The 16,849-nt window shown below is 38.2% G+C and overlaps 1 protein-coding gene across 12 annotated transcripts in view; it reads right to left on the reverse strand.

Moving 5' to 3' along the window:
* Window positions 1–16,849, reverse strand: part of EYA1 (EYA transcriptional coactivator and phosphatase 1) — a 333,818-nt gene that overhangs the window by 96,608 nt on the left and 220,361 nt on the right. For all 12 annotated transcript variants that reach the window (XM_058275642.1, XM_071207853.1, XM_058275643.2 and 9 more), the window contains 2 exons: window positions 4,406–4,488; window positions 3,811–3,997 (listed from right to left, as the gene is read on the reverse strand). In XM_058275642.1, the coding sequence (XP_058131625.1) occupies window positions 3,811–3,997; window positions 4,406–4,488 (270 nt within the window). The remainder of the gene's footprint in view (window positions 1–3,810; window positions 3,998–4,405; window positions 4,489–16,849) is intronic.

Genomic DNA, 16,849 nt, shown 5'->3' on the forward strand with positions numbered 1-16,849 from the left:
AAAAGACCACAGAGGAGTAGAGACAGCTCCACAGGTACAGCAGAGGCCCCAGGAAGAGAGACGAGCTGTTCACCTAATAGTTTACAGCTGGCCTTGCAGAGAGAAGCAAGCCTGAGCCCAGAGAGGATTGAGTCCCAGGGAGAGAGACAAAACCTAGAGAGCCTAATGGCCTACAGTTGATATTGGAACTGAGCCTTAAGAGGAAGAGGAAGGTTGAACGTTGGCAGCCATCTTGCTCCAACATATGACAACAGACTCTGGTGACTGAAGTAAATTATGCTTTATGGTCTGGTAACTATAAGCTTCTACCCCAAATAAACACTCTTTATAAAAGCCAACAGATTTCTGGTATTTTGCCTCAGCACCCCTTTGGCTAACTAATACAGGCCATATATATATATATATACACAAACATATTGCAAGATAGTTGGTTTCCTATACATCTCCGGATGATGTAAATTTTATTTTAAGATCGTATGGCTAACAAACTCATTTTAAAAAATAGTGCACAAATGCTGTTTGTAGTTTTTCAAACAGACTAAAAATTTAGGATTAAACCTTAATAATGAAGTTGTGTTATATTTAATGTATTACACATGTGTATTCAAAGGAGAATATATATTTCCATATTTAATTATAAGCACATTTAAAATAAATTTTGAACTTAAGATTCATGAGGATGTCATATTGTCAAGTAAAACTGCCTAATATCAGGGACTTAAAAGTTACCTGTCTAATCCTCAAAAGGCTTTAAAAATGCACAGAACAAAAAGAAACGAGTCCTTATGTGTTTGCCCTGAAAAACATCTTACAAGTTTGTTTATATATTCATTATGATATAAAAAAATTCTATGAGCAATATAAGAACAGATTCCTAAAGTCAGAGAGGAAATCCACATGTACCACTGAATCATCTGTACTATATCATATCACGAAATTGAAAGACAGAAAACTGGTCATACACAAGATCCTATTACTTTCCAGTAACAGAAAATACTGACTTTAAATCCAGTAAACTATTGAAACTAGAAGAGAGAAATCTGTGCAATTATTTCAAGAGTCATTCATTATACTGATTCTTATTTTTAGAAATTTCTATCATTTGTCAAAGTGCTAGAAATAAAAAACTATTATATTTAATAAGTTACCCTTTCTAATTCTTTAGTTGAATGAAAATTAATATACTTTACCAATAAAACTTTCTTTTCATCAAGAAGAATAAGTCCATAATTTTATATATGACTAGTAAGAAAGGCAAGTTAATGCCTAAATACACAGGCTGAATCCACAGTATTACCCCATATATAAAATAAAACCAGACCAAATCTTCCTTGAATTTTTAAAGTAATCCATTTCTTTTTCAGTGTGGAAACTAGCTGAACCATCTCTTTCTAACTACGCAATAGAAGAGGGGATGAGCCATACGTACTTATTTTAGTGGGAAGGTGTTGAATATAAGAAATCTGAAAAACAGAATTTTCTCCCCAGTTCAATTCATCCCTATTCTAAGCTCCAGTGAAAAAGTACCCAAAATGCTAAGTATTTATTTAAATAAAAGCTAAATAGATCATTCAATCTTAACATGAAATCATGTGTATTTTGAAAATTATTTCATACTCTTTCCTATTACAACATAGGTTTATTCCAAATCATCCACACTTTTACATGATATCACTTTAATAAATAACACTAATGAATATCAAGTTTCAGAGATAAGACCTGATAATAGGCCTTAAAAAAAAAAACTCCAATAAACCTTAATTTAAGAAGCATTATTAGGTCTTCATTGGTATGCTTTCTACTATACTCTTCATATCCAAAATATCATGAAGTAAAGTTATTCTGCAGTCTTTTTTTTTTCATTTTATTATTCCACATACCCTGAATACTTTTCCTACTTGCATTCACATAGCTATCCTCATGACAAAACTTCTTTTAATACTCAAGAAGGACTGAAGGATTATCATCTTTCCTGATGATACCTGTATGATGCTTATGGAAGTTGAAAGGAAAATTCTAAAATAAGTTCTACAATAAAGTCAATAAATTCTCTAACTTCAGTATGATTATGGAGCTGTGAAGACTAACAGACAAGAAAGATGTATATTAGGTTCTAGTAATACTGCCTATACTTATACATGTGAATTTGAGAATGAAGAAAATTATATCAATTTGATTCTTTAAAAGTAAAGGTAAATGGAAAACTACGGTGAAAGTTTAAAGTGTTTATAGTTGAAAGGTACAGAAGAATTAATGAGCATTTGTAGTTAGAAGATGAGTTTAAGAATTATTGTAACTTCCTGCCTTAGAATAAAATAATGTTTGCAAGCATTTTTTAAAAAGGAACACTGAAAACAAAGTATTTTTTGGGTTTTCTGCTATATTTACAAGAGAAATCTAGTGTTAAAATTTAAATTAGGGAAGCAGACTTGACTCAACGGATAGAACATCCGCCTACCACATGGGAGATCCGCGGTTCAAACCCAGGACCTCCTTGACCCGTGTGGAGCTGGCCCACGCACAGTGCTGATGTGCACAAGGAGTGCTGTGTCACGCAGGGGTGCCACTGCGTAGGGGAGTCCCATGTGCAAGGAGTGCGCCCCATAAGGAGAGCCACCCAGCGCAAAAGAAAGTCCAGCCTGCCCAGGAGCAGCGCCACACACAGAGTTGATGCAGCAAGATGACGCAACAAAAAGAAACACAGATTTCCGGTGCTGCTGATAAGGATAGAAGCAGTCACAGAAGAACACACAGCAAACGGACACAGAGAACTGGGGGGGGGGGGGGGGGGGGGAGAGAAATAAAAAATAAATAAATAAAATCTTTTAAAAAAATTAAATTAGCATATGTTATATAAAACTTATTTTCTCCCCACAATTTAGGAAACCACCTAGAATTAACACTATAATCACACTGTCCTGTGAGAACATTTTCACTTGACTTGTAGAAATACAGTGGGCTTTAGCTCTTGGAATAAAGGACAAAGGGAGAAAATTCTCTGACTTTGATAATAACAGCTCAAAAATCCATGAAAGGAGAGACTGCAATTAAAAGTATAAGACAAGGAAACGAGAAATATGAGAGAAAATAAAATACAAGAAACATAGGTAAAGACCAATTCAAGAAATTAAGTGTCCAATATTAAGAGTTTCAGAAAGAAGTAACATAGAGGAAGAAGTATCAAACATGTAAGAAAATTTCCAGAGATGGAGAAGATTTCATGTCAATGAGAGTTAGGCAGAATGTTATGAAAAATACCCTACTCAGATACATTATAATACCCTATTCAGACACATGTCATAAAATGTACTGGGTGGGGCAGGGGACAACCGATTTCCATTAGCAACCTCTTTACACTATTTGATTTTTAACTGTAAGCAACGCAGTACTTTGGTGAAAAACATTAAATGTTTAGTGATGATAAACATTAAATTCTAGGCAAAGTTGTGTATTTTCATATTTAGCATTTGGTATCAACAAATTATTTATTATAATAAAAATAATTAGAGCTAAATAGGTATAATTATCTGTACAAAACATTAAATTTTCTTGGAAATTGAGGATACTTACAAATAAAATGTTTCCTGTACTTTTGAAAAGTTTATATACTTTATACTGAGATTGGTAACCCCCTCCCCCCAAAATAAATGAAATTAAAATCAATGCCACAATAATGGGTTTGATTTATCTTTAGGTCTTGCCAAAACTTGCCAAAACTGTGCAACCACTACGTGAATATATGACTTCAGGAAAATGCATAGAAGGCACTAGAAATATAGCCTGCAGGGCTAATAAAATTCACATAATTACCTGCTGTGGGATCTGTAACTGCTTGGCTGGTGATGCCAGATGGTGGTTCCTGAAGCTGGTATGTGGCATTGGTGGACGGTGTGGCTGGGCTGGTGGTGCTGCTTGTCATGTAATGTGATGGATACGGTGAGCTGTTGTAGTACTGTGCATACTGACCCTGGCCAAAGCTGGGATAAGATGGATAGTCCTACCAAACCAAAGCACATAGGAAAAATGGGTGAAAAACCTACTGCTTATTTATTGTGCAATACCAAGTATAAATGTAAACATGTTTCTGTGTCTGAATCCACACAGGCAGGCACACCAGTACACACTGATTGCAGTGCTCATGTAGGCAAACCAATTTAGGTAAGTTAGATATACTTTTCATATTCCTTCTATTCCATGATGCATGACTAGGTAAAATCAAACCAATCAAAACACCAAACCACCCACCAGAAAAGGCGGCTAAAGAAATGTTTAAAAGGGGGCAAAAAACTAACAAAAAAACTGTTTCAAGGTTTAGGAAAGCTCTCACTTCTTTATTATGAAAGAAAATCATCTGTTGCATTTAAAAATATTTCAGAAGTCAAATGGGCTTTTTAATAAAAATTACCTGCTGTGAACTGTTAAATCCAGAGGAATTTGTGAGTGAATTATTTCCTGTATATAATCCTGATGATGTGGTAAAGCTGCTACCTAAAACAAAATATAAAGAAATATGGTTTACTGAGCTATGTCAGATAATATGGCTACAGGAAATATCATTCTGATAAGGCAGACTTGGAGATCCTTGAAGATATATTTGATTTTTATCCTCAACACTAGCATACATTACCAAGGCTAAAATTTTGTTTTCTTAAAATGTTTGACAATTTTAGTTTCACTGTACTACGAAGGAGTAAGAAATAAAGAGATTTCCGTTTCTGAGGGTATAAGTAACTCATATGAACCATGGACAAAATTGTATAAAATATCAGACACTGGGCTTTTCCATTTCAATTTGAAAAGCTGACCAGGATATTTTTAAACATCTGTACATTAATTACATTTAATGTAAAATGATCAGTTCTGATTAAATGATCTTTAAGATTCTTGCTAGCTCAAAAACTATGATGCTATGTCCAAGAACTTTTAGTGTTTTTGGAAGTGTATGATATAGTCATTATAATGACCCACTGAAAAAGCGATTTCACTGAAGGGTGAATTGCGCTTAAGAATCTGCTACAACAAAGATCAAAGAGAAATATGATCGTGTTTCATCTATGACACTTGTAGTTTTGCTGCCCAGGTAACATACTATTTAATGAATGTCTAATGTGTGTTTAAAAAAAACCTTCTTAAGTGTGCAAGCTAACAATATACTATTTTTGATGATCAAACTGGCAAGGATTTTTGAAACAATAAGACTGGGTAACAGCAAATATGTGGGACAGTTTAAATAGGCCCAACTTTCTGATAGGCTATTTGTTCAGTGAATGAAATTTTGCCTACCATTTAATTCAGTAGTTTTATTCCTATTTACTCTAAGGAAAAAAAATCATGGAAGTGTCCTTTCTAATAACAAAGCTTAAAAAGCAGCCCCAAAGAACTTAATAGGTGTTCTTCAGAAAAAAGAATACTATGAAGTCACTGAAATGATATTTTATTATCAAGATGTTCAATGACAGGAACATTTTTTTCATACCATTTTGCTAAAGTAAAAACTAAAACAAAAGTATTTTTGGTGATCTCATTTAAAAATATTTTTAAAGTCATAAATTTTTTTAAAAAATCACAAAATCTCAGAAATGTTATTTCTGGATGGGTATTATCTGTGGTCACATATTTTCATTAAACCAACGTATATTTCTAAAGATTCTACTCAGAATTTGTGTTGTTTCTATAATTAGAAAAAAAGTCATTTTTTAAAAATCAAAATTTTATGGCAAGAGTGGTAGAGACAATATATCCTTTAGGGGTTCAAGGAGGAAGTCTTCAATATGAACAGTTCTTCACGGATGCCTTCCAGTTGAAACGTGGCAGTTAACAATATTCCAGTTACATACTACTGAACTTTGAAGTACCAGTTCGAGAGTCAGAAACAAAGATCAGAGTTTCCAGTTCATCACTTATGAGCTCTTTGGACTTTGGACAAGTCACCTAAACACCCAAGGCAGTTTGCTTATCAGCAAACACCCTACCCCAGGGCGTCTTTACACAGTTCAATGAAGTAATCTTCTGGGAAGCGTAAGAACACTGCTCCCTAGCCCGTAGATATTAGACACTGTTATTGTTTATTCCAGTCAACACTGAAATTCTTCACTGTATTTCTCAATCTTTTGCCTCTTTTTTACTTTTCCAGATTAGAGAAATATGACTTAATATTTCTGCATATCTAAAATTCTTTTCCTATTTAATTATCAAACATCTATGAACTTTGAAAACCCAATCCAAGGATTTGTTATTTTTATTAAGGGAAAATGTTTCCTATGATAGTTTCAAATTTAATGATCATATAGACTCATATTTGGGTTTATTTGTACATTTCAGGAGTAGCAATCAGAGTTCCCAGAACACCTATCACAGGTCATCAGAGTGCTCTTACTGCCCTTATACTTATTATTCCACCACAAACACTGAAGCCTCCAAGAACAAGCTGCCCATATTAATGTTTATTTGTATATGGCAATCACACGCTTCTTAAACACATGCTAAGTACCAGGCTCACGCTGATAATTATATGAGGCCAAAAAGATGACCAAGACATAGCCTCGGGCGTCAGAGGACTTAACAGGATGACATCGGTTTTGTTAGTTTTTTTAAAAACATTGGACCTCAGGAACATAAGACTCACTCTTTAAGAATCTGTGTATCAATGAACTATTCATTTTGATGTTATATATAAAGGAAACATAAATAATGAGCATTAAAAATTCCTTGTGAAGTAAAAATTGAATTTCTCTTGGATAAGGGTGTGAAAATCAATACTTTTTTTACTTTTAACTGTTATGTATATTTAAGAGGAAAAATTACTTTCGGTTATGACTTGTTACTTTCATTTAAACTACACAATTCTGAACTCTAAATAATGACCTCAATAATCCCTATTCACCAAGAAAAGGCAAAAAACATAGAAAATATATTTAAAAAATGGATGTTTCCATTCCATAAATTATTCCCTGGGACAAAGTAGAAAAGACCATGGAAGCTATATTGGCACATATAGGCCACTGGGGTATAACCAAGTAAATCACAGGTCAGTACTCCAAATGGCACCCAAGTGACCTTCCAGACTTAATGCTACTTCTAAGACTGCACATTAGCAGGAGTTCAACATAAGTTATACTCATTTACTGGCTGACTGCAGGCTGAGATTCCATTTCATTTAGCATGCCCAAGCAGGAGTTTAATGGTACCCCAGTGGCCTTCAAGACTTAATGCAACTTCCAAAAGGATATAACATACTTCGGGAAGAAGTGTACATACTAGAGAACCAGATTCTGGCAATATTAATTTTTCACCACCAGAGCTGTATTTGCACGGCCGTTCCACCTGCCCCCACGTAGGACATAGGCAAACAGAGCTGCTAACTTAATCTAGGCCACCAGCATCTAATACTGGGATTTCTGCAACAGACTCTGTTAATGATTTCCTGCATACCCTGCGGCCACCTCCAGTCTACTCTCCCCAAACACAGGAGAATCATCTAACTGCATGTCTCATCCAGCCAGCATCCCTGCTTAAAAAAGTAACTTTAGTAACCTGTTGCCTTCAGGATAAAATGCAAATTCCTTAACAGAGTAATTGATTAGACTCTCTGGTCTGGTCCCTGTTTCTGTCTTTGGTCTCTTGCTGCAACTCCAACCCGCCCACACACACTTTCCATCCTAACACTAGTGAACCGACAGGCAGGTCTCCCCAGTGCTACTGTGTTTTCTCCCGTTCACTCTTTTGTACCTCTTACTTCCTCTTGTCGTTTCCTAGCTAACTTCCACTCAACATCACAATTCAGAGTGGACTAGCAGGTCCCTTCCCTTCAGAAGCCTTCCCTGAACACCCCAATTCCCCGCTTTCCTCCTAAGCCTGGGTTACTGACACATCAGGGTTAGCTGAACGCTCCGGGTTCCGGGCTTCTAGGTTCTTGGCTTCTTGCAAAAAGGAAATTAAGGACACGCCATAGGGTAGGCAAGGGAGCAAAGAGATTATTAAGAAACAAGAGACATGGTACTCAACCACAGACACAGGTGCAGGCACGCTACAGGGTGAGATGTGCACCCCCTCTCGGGTTTCTGGTTTTATTGGCTATCACTGGGGGTTAGGATTTATGCTGATTGGAGTATTTAGGACAAAGCTGGGGACCTTTATTGGATAGTTTGATTTTTATGGGCTGCTGTCCAGTGGTGACTAGCTTCCGGTTTTTTGGTTTTTTTTTTAAGATTTAGTATTTTCCCCCCTTCCCCTCCTCCCGCCCTGCTGTTTTTGCTGTGTTGTCTTCTCTTCTCATTTTCTCTCCTCTAGGATTCAGAGAGATTCGATCCTGCAGACCCCTGATGTGGAGAGAGGTTCCCTGTCCACTGTGACACCTCAGTTCCTGGCTTCTGCTGCTGAGTCCTGTTGCAGTTTGCTGCTCCAGGGGCTTATGAAAATAGGTGGCTGGTGTGGGAATCTCCTGTTTTTCTCCTCCTTTCTGCTGTCTTCTCTTCTCATTTTCTCTCCTCTAGGATTCAGAGAGATTCGATCCTGCAGACCCCTGATGTGGAGAGAGGTTCCCTGTCCACTGTGACACCTCAGTTCCTGGCTTCTGCTGCTGAGTCCTGTTGGAGTTTGCTGCTCCAGGGGCTTATGAAAATAGGTGGCTGGTGTGGGAATCTCCTGTTTTTCTCCTCCTTTCTGCTGGGTCAATGCAAGCCCCATTCCTACAGCTTGTTTGTTCACATCAGCAGGCACAAGCTGCCAGCGCTGCTTCCCAGCTGAAGGGTGAATGCTGCAAGTTGCCTCCTATAACTCACCAATGTGAGTCCAGCAGGATGTTGCTTCAGTCTTTTCTACTGCGGGGTGTTTGTGTAGAAATTTATTGGGTTTTCCATCCCTTCTCCTTAGGTCCCAATACTGCCTCATCAGTATATTGATACAGGTTTATCAGAGTATTGTGTATGTGTGTGCCTAAACACACATACACACCTCTGATACATATATATATATATATATATATATATATATATATACACACACGCGCATATCCATGAATTAGAAATTAGTATTTAAATTTTACTTATTAATAATTACTTGACCAATTAATACAACATAACAAATAGCACTTAAACTAATTAGTGCCTTCCCTATTAAAAAGATTGAAGACGTTTGTCCTGGTTTAAGTCTTTTGTGGACTCCAGAAAATTATATTCTTAAGCTAACCCGTTTCTGTAATAGGCAGGTAAGCCTATTGTATGTGCGACCTTTTGGTTAGAATCTGCTACAGAATCTTTTGATTAGATCACCTTTGATTAGATCACTGCTGTTAAGGGCGCATGATTAGACTGTGGAGCCCAGGATGGGTTCTAATCCTTTTGTTGGAGTCTTACACAAACTGAGGACTGAATTCAGAGAAAAAGAACTGCCATTTTTTACCCTGCCATGTGAGAGAGGACTCTGGGGTCACCTACAGTCACAGAAAGAGAAGCCGCGAGAGGCTAAGAGAGAGACAGGAGTCAGCAGAGCAGCCCTAAGCTGGGAAGAGATGAGCCATGTGCCTGATTGCCACAGCTGACCTCGGGGAGCAAGTGAGCCTGGAAGAGAAGGCAGAGATCGGCAGCCATTGTGCTTTGCCACACGGCAGGAGTCCAGGATCACCAGCAGAACTCTGATGAAACAGCATCTCCGATCATGCCATGATTTGGACATTTTCACAGCTTCAGAACTATAAGCTTTTAACCTAATAAATCCCCATTATAAAAGCAAACCCATTTCTGGTAGTTTTGCATTGGCAGCCTGTTGCAAGCTAAAACAAGGCTAAAGGAAACCTTGGAGCTTATATTAAAAAATCAGATATTTGTACCCAACATGCACAAACACCTCCAGAGTATAAATTATAGTAATAAAAATACCTAACACTCACTGAGTGCTTACTAATATGTTAGGTAGTGTGCTGGCCTTTTACATGCTTTAGCTATAGTCTACAACAACTGGATACCATAGGAAGTATTACTATTCCAATATTGCAGCTGAGTTAACAATGGGTTAAATTAAGGTAACACAGCTTCCACATGGTTGGAAGTGATATTCAAATACAAGTCTGCCTGGTTTTAGAGTCTGCACAATGAGGCTCTCTTGCCTCCTGTTACCCTATTCTGTACTGCTTTATGGGAAGTCCTGAAACTCACTCAAATTTTCCCAGGGATTTGTCCTACAGGACTAAGAAAACATAGCAGAAGCAAAATAGAAGTGATAAAAACAAATAATGCTTTGAATCTGTATTGAGGGGAACGGATGTAACTCAAGTGGTTGAGTGCCTGCTTCCCATGTATGAGGCCATGGGTTCAATTCTTGGTACCTCCAAAAAACAAACAAAAAAAAACTCTCATTGGGGAGTGGGTATAGCTCAGTGGTTGAACACCTGCTTCCCATGTACAAGGTCCTGGGTTCAATCCCCAGTGCCTCCTAAAAAATTTTTAAAATATAAATATAAATAAAATGTATTGAGTGCTTACTCTGAACCAGGCCCAAATAAAGTATTTTGCATGCTAAAACTCACCAATTCCTCACAGCCTCCCCAAGAGGTAGGTACCATTATCATCCCATTTTACAGAGGAAGTCACTGAGTGGGATTCAAACCCAGGTCACCTGGCTCCGGAATCAAAGCTCTTAATCTCTATGGTCTACTGCCTCTCAAAGTAAAAAGGTTTTCTTCAATTATTATTTTTTACCAGCACATTTGAACTATGTCTGACAGCACCAGATCTGCAGCGGGTGCTTGTTCCAAGACCCAGGCCCCTCCTCACACACAGGAATCAGTCTAGGTGAGGCAGGTGGGGAGGGGGTGGCCTGAAAACCCACATGCTCATCAAACACCTAGACTGCCTAGTTTTTAGCACCACTCTGCTTTAGGACCCTCCAGTAGCTGTTTCAGCAAAAGCGTCAAAAATATGTAAGCAGGATCATCTTTCGTTTTACACTAAAGAATAAATCATACTTTTCAAGCATTTCGAGAAGAAGCTTTTCAGAACCTATTTTATTGTTATTGTTTCCTGGGCTGGGCTAAAGCACCTCTGCACTGAAGGGTCCCCCTTTGATAGCTGATCTGACGCAGACTTCACAGCCAATACTATCAGCTGATTTGCCCCAAGCTTAGAACACCACAAAGCAAAGGCAAAATAGTGATGGCCATGCTCCCAGGAGAGCTTTGGTGTGTAAGCTGCTACACCCACCTCCTACCCTAGGAAGAATGTTTTTGTGAGATGCTGCCCCATGTCAGGATTATCCACAGATGCCACAGGGAGAAAGGGCAAGACAATGATCAAGAAACACAGACCCCCACTCCCATCAGGACCAGTTTCTGCAGGATTTACAGAGTCTTCACTGGAAATTTAACCACAGAATTAGGCTTAATGTTAAGAATTCATTCATCAAGATAATATGCAAGTATTCCCCTTCTTTCGGATAAATAAAATAGAGCAGAAATATCCTATGCTAAAAGGTTTTATTTTATTTTGTAGTAGTATATCCTGAAAAATCCCCAAAGTAGAAAGAATTCCCATTATTTCTCAGTTAATGAGTTGGGAGAGAGGTTCAAGTGAAGCTCCAATGTATAATTTCTAGTATTATTCTTGGTAGAGTTTAGAATTCAGTTAAACTCCAAGCAGGGTGGGAATGGGGATACCTTCATATTCATCAGTTTAAAAACACTTATTTAAATAGCTTACAATTGTGAAAAATCATAGCCTTTTTTTTGCATATAGAAAACTGGGGGGATATTTTCCTTCAGAACATCTCTAAGAGACAAAATTATTTTTTTCATTTCATTGCTGTCTTTTTAGTTGAGAACTTTTATACTCTGAGTGGACAGATTATATAGCTATGATCAATGGAAAAAAAACTTCTCAAAGGAGTTCAATCAAGAACACTTACTGGCACTCTTTACAGGCACAACTACCTACCTAGAGGTTGCTGTGGACCAAAGAAATAGGTGTCGAGCGTCCATCCCTTGAGGAAAGTTTAGAACACGTGCATACACGCACGTACGCATACACATTCATCAAGACACAAAGCAAAAACATCCACTTGCATTAGGACTTCAGCACTGCGAGCTCTGACATGGAGCTAGCTACTCTGGGGATGAAATGAAGACACCTGGTTTGATGGGGAAAGAAAACAGTGCTAGTGGCAATGGGCAAGAAGAATGTACCTGCTGTGAGGGATGGATTAACTGCGAAGGAGAAGATCAGAGAGGAAGGGTTTCTGGGAAAGTAGAGTAAGAGATGGGGTGGGGGAAAGAAGTTTCTTGATCATTTGTGTAAGAAAAGAAAATCCATTTAGGAAAAGAAACAACACTGTAACTGAAAATTCCAAGAATCTGAATGTTGAACATACTAACAGCAACATTTGGGACACAGAAAATATTATGATTCTGACTGTCCTTTCAAGGACTGGAGGAAGTGGGGAATAAACAAGTTGCTAAGTGCAAGGATACATATGTTTACATAAAGGATCTAGAGGTGGGGTTTGGGGCTTGGGGGAAAGGTTTGGGATGGACAGAAGAGAGGAATATGCAGATTATTTCCTGTGGCTTCCCCATCCACAGCCCACTAAATTAATTCAGGATAGGGCCATTGCTGTCCCCAGACTCATCTTTCTCATTCTTGCCTTCCCTTTATCAGTCCTCATCGCCCCATCCTCAAGGCTGAGCTCGAGTTCTATCTCCCCAATAAGTTTTCCATGACTTTACTTTCTGGGAATACCAGCTCAACAACAATTCATACCAGGTACTTTTCTTCTTCATTAGAACAATACTAAACAAGTCCTCATTAGTCTTGTTTTCATCCTGATCGTGTGCTCCTTAAATTCATTTGTTATATTGACTCTGAGTGCCTCACAGAGATGGATAAACATATCTGACTCATGCCTCTGGCAGGAAACTAGGCTCTAGCAGGAGACAGAGCTGTTGCTCGATTTCAGTCCCGTGTGGTAAGTGACAAAGTGCTTAATAAGAATACAACCATCATAAAGAGTCAGGTGTAGGGATGGGAGGTGGTCTCCCCATGGACTTGTTGGGGGGGGCTGGGAAGTGCAGCAGGGAGGCAGTTTGAAAGGACTCTGGGAGGCCCACAACAGACCTCAGGAGAGAAAAAAAAAAGTCTTTTAACCTCCTTTTTCGTTCAACAATGAAAACGAGAATGAGCAAAGACACAAAAAATTATTAAGTTTATTTCTCAGATTTTATTTAGAGGACACACTTCGCTGGTTTCTGTCTAAACCCAACAGTACACCAAGAAATAATTTTTCAAAAAGAGATTATAATCACTACTTTAGATTTCAATTATACAAAGAAAATTAAATGCAGGACCTATAAGTATCTTTTGGAAGGACTTAAAATGTTTCTGAATTTCCAGGAAGAAAATATTTTAAGAAAAATTTTTAAGCAACATTTTAAGATTAAGTTCATGGATTGGAACAGCTCATAAAATCTCACCAGTTTTAATTTTGAGTGTACTTGGACTTGAGAGAGGAAATGAGGGTTTCCCATCCATCTATTACATGGGCATCCTACCAGAGAGGGTAACCTTGTTAGTACACAGGTACTAATTGTAGTGCAGCCATCAGCACCCTAACAGAAAATTGATGCCCTGGTGCAAGACAGACCTCCTACCAGGCTATCAATTTAACTGTTAGCTTAGATATTAGCACATCGTGGGTTTATTAATGAAAATAAAAGCCTAGTTTGCATACGAAATTTTCAAATTCAGAATGCAATAACAGCGCGCATTTTTACAATGCATTTATATTCCACTATTTCCCTATCCATTGTCTCAGGTTATTCCTGTCGCCTGCGAGGTAGTTGAGGCAGGCATCCCTACCTCCCTTTCCCAGAAAAGAAAACAAGCAGCAGCTCAGAGGCTGATTTCCTTGCTCATGGTCTCACAACTGGGAGTGATTATTGTATTTGCACTACACAGCGCCAAATTCACCTCTCAGATTTTTTGATTGAATAAGTGCAGGAGATTGAGTTATGTACCCTAGAAAAAGCAGGCTCTAAGCCTTAATCCATTCCTATGGGTGTGATCCCAGTGTAAATAGGACTTTTGAAAATGTTGAGATGAGGCCCAGCTGAATCAGGAAGGGTCTTAATCCTATTACAGCAGGCCTTATAGAGAAGGCCACAGAGGGAAGCCAGGGAGACAAAGCTGGAACTCAACAGGACCTGGAAGAGAAAGGAGCAGATGCCACCATGTGCCTTGCCATGTGAAGGAAAGGCCAAGGGCCCAGGGACTGCCAGGAGCCAGCCCCAGAAGGCCACGGCCTTGAGGGAGAAAGCAGCGCCTGCTGCTGCCCAGCCCTGCAGCCTCAAAACCGAGAGCTGGTAAGTTCCTGTTGGTGAGGCAACCCACTGTATGGCATTTGTTTTAGCAGAGAGGAACTTAGGGTAAGAAGGCTGAATGTGCATCGCATACTGCAAAAAGTGGTATTTATTTTTGGTTACACAAAAATCTTAAGAGACTCAAAGAGTCTCTAGACAAGGGTACCTAAGAAATTGAATAAGTCTGGAACCAACATTTCTTTTCCTATAAGACTTCACTGTAACTATCTTTTCTAGGCTAATAAATACTTTTTCTAATAAAATTATATAAAATAGCCCACAGCTAGAGAGTTAAAAAAAAAAAAAAAGGTGGTGGTCTCATCAACCTTAACCAACTAGACACAGCCTGGCTAGAAGACCTCAGCCACCCAGTTCTATAGGTGCTCGGCAATTGTAGTTTAAAAATGAACCAGTCCCCAAAAGATTTTATTAATAAAGCTCCTACTTTTTCATAGTTAAGAATACAGCCTATGCTGATGTAAAAGGTGATTTAAATGATTAAAGCAAAGCTTTGCTAGTGATTTAACCTGGAGAACACTTCCCAACTATCACTTCAAAACACTTAGAAAAAAAAAAAAAAGGAGGGGTGGGGTGGGGGGGTAAAGTGTAGGTCAAAGGTCTACTTCACAGAGAACAAGGACTCACATTAAAAGCCAGAATCCCAGCCAACAGAAGAATGCTGGAACCTGCTGTGGCCTGTCTGTACTTCCCATGCTTTAGAGGGGTTGCTAGCACTCATTCCGCAAGCAGGATGCTGTCTGTCCCTCGTGTATTTTCACAGAAGTCCATTTGCTTTCCTTCCCTGGCCTCTTTGCCATGGGCTATGTCTATCATCGGGCACGATCTATGTGGCAGAAGTTAGCGCAGATCTCTGGGGAGAAGCCTCTGATGGCCAGATGGGCTGTTTAAAACCAGGTTTTTTTTTTTCTTTCCCTTTCTTGTAGCAAGGATTTCAAACGATAAAGTTTTCCTTTTTAGCCTAGTAATAGTTTGTTTTCAAAGAGAACATCTAAGTTAGATAATGAAAACTGCAAAGCATTGACATTTATTTTCTTGATAGAATTCTATATTTTTTAACCAAAACCCAAGTCACATAGACAATAAAATTGGTATCAATCAGTGATTATTGCTATAACTTGATTTCAAGAGAGTTCCATACAACTTTCAACACTTGTCACTTAAAATAACACAAGACGCTGAAAGAACTGAAACAGAATACTAACTTAAAAAAATCAATTTTAAGCAAAAAAAATTCCAAAATGCGAAAAAGCCAAGAAATAAAACAAATGAGTTGATGACTGTCAAAGCAATGAAGGAGAAATTTTGAACATCAGTGAAAGTTTCAATAGCTATTCTCCAACTCTGTCATGTCATTTTGTGATGGAAAGTACAAATCTCTGCTTTATCCTGGCAGTCATAAATTATTATAAAAAGGCTTACCATGTATTTTCTTTAAACCATATCATATATTTGAGTCATTTCTTTAGAAAAATACCACTTCCAGAAATAAAGAAAAACTTTAAAATTCAAATAGTATTTGTGCTAAGCAACTGTGAGGTTCTAAATGCCTATAAACAGAAACAGGTCGGTTATATTTGAAAAACTGTAGACGATTAGATCAAAGGAAATAAGGGTGATGTTCCTAAATCATTCTCACTTCCTACCGAGGCACAGAGAAGGGAGGCAACGATAATTGCAGAGTTGTGCACCCTTCCCTGTACCCTTCAAATAAATCTCTGCCCTTACTTATTTTGAGTTTGAACCCCAATCTCTTTAACAGAACAAACAACATTGTATACGAAGAGGGAGTTAGAATTTGTGTTATTTTCTCTTTAAGTGAGGGCAATAAAGCCCAAAGGAAAATAAACAAAGTGGAGTGTCAGGGGCCTGTGGGCGTGGCACATGTACATCTGTGAAGCGTCTCCCATCTATCATGGCAAATCCCGGCGCCTTCTCTGGTGCAGAAGGACAGATAAGTTCTGCACAATCACTGCCATTCTGAGGCAATAAAACACTCAGACAGGCATTTTTCCACCACCATTCCAATTCTGTGATGCCCCAGTCCAGCTCTACTTACTACCATGAACAAGGGAAGATTGCTTTGAACATACTACGATAATGAACTAAACAAGATTTTTAAAATTATGCTTAATTCCAAATTCATTTCCCAAAATGAAGCTAATTAGAATACATAGGAATCTCAATTTCTAACTTTCATTGTGGCACGGCCCTCTTCACCTCTGTCAAGAGTTTGTATGTTTTAGACACAATGCTATATTCTGGAGATTAAAACATGAATACAAATGGTCACAACCCTCAACTGTCTAGAATCATCGGAACTGTCTTATTACAAAGATTTGAGTTATCAAAGTTGAAGCTTCACCAATTAAGTGACCCAGCTTAATTTTAAGTTTTCAAGTGTGAAAATCTTTTGCAAACGCACTATACACTTCCTTACGTTACATAGACTGCTAAACAAAATTCCATTTTCTTCGTGACTCAGCCTCA

Source organism: Dasypus novemcinctus, chromosome 14 (genome assembly GCF_030445035.2).
Source record: "Dasypus novemcinctus isolate mDasNov1 chromosome 14, mDasNov1.1.hap2, whole genome shotgun sequence".
Taxonomy (NCBI): Eukaryota; Metazoa; Chordata; class Mammalia; order Cingulata; family Dasypodidae; genus Dasypus; species Dasypus novemcinctus.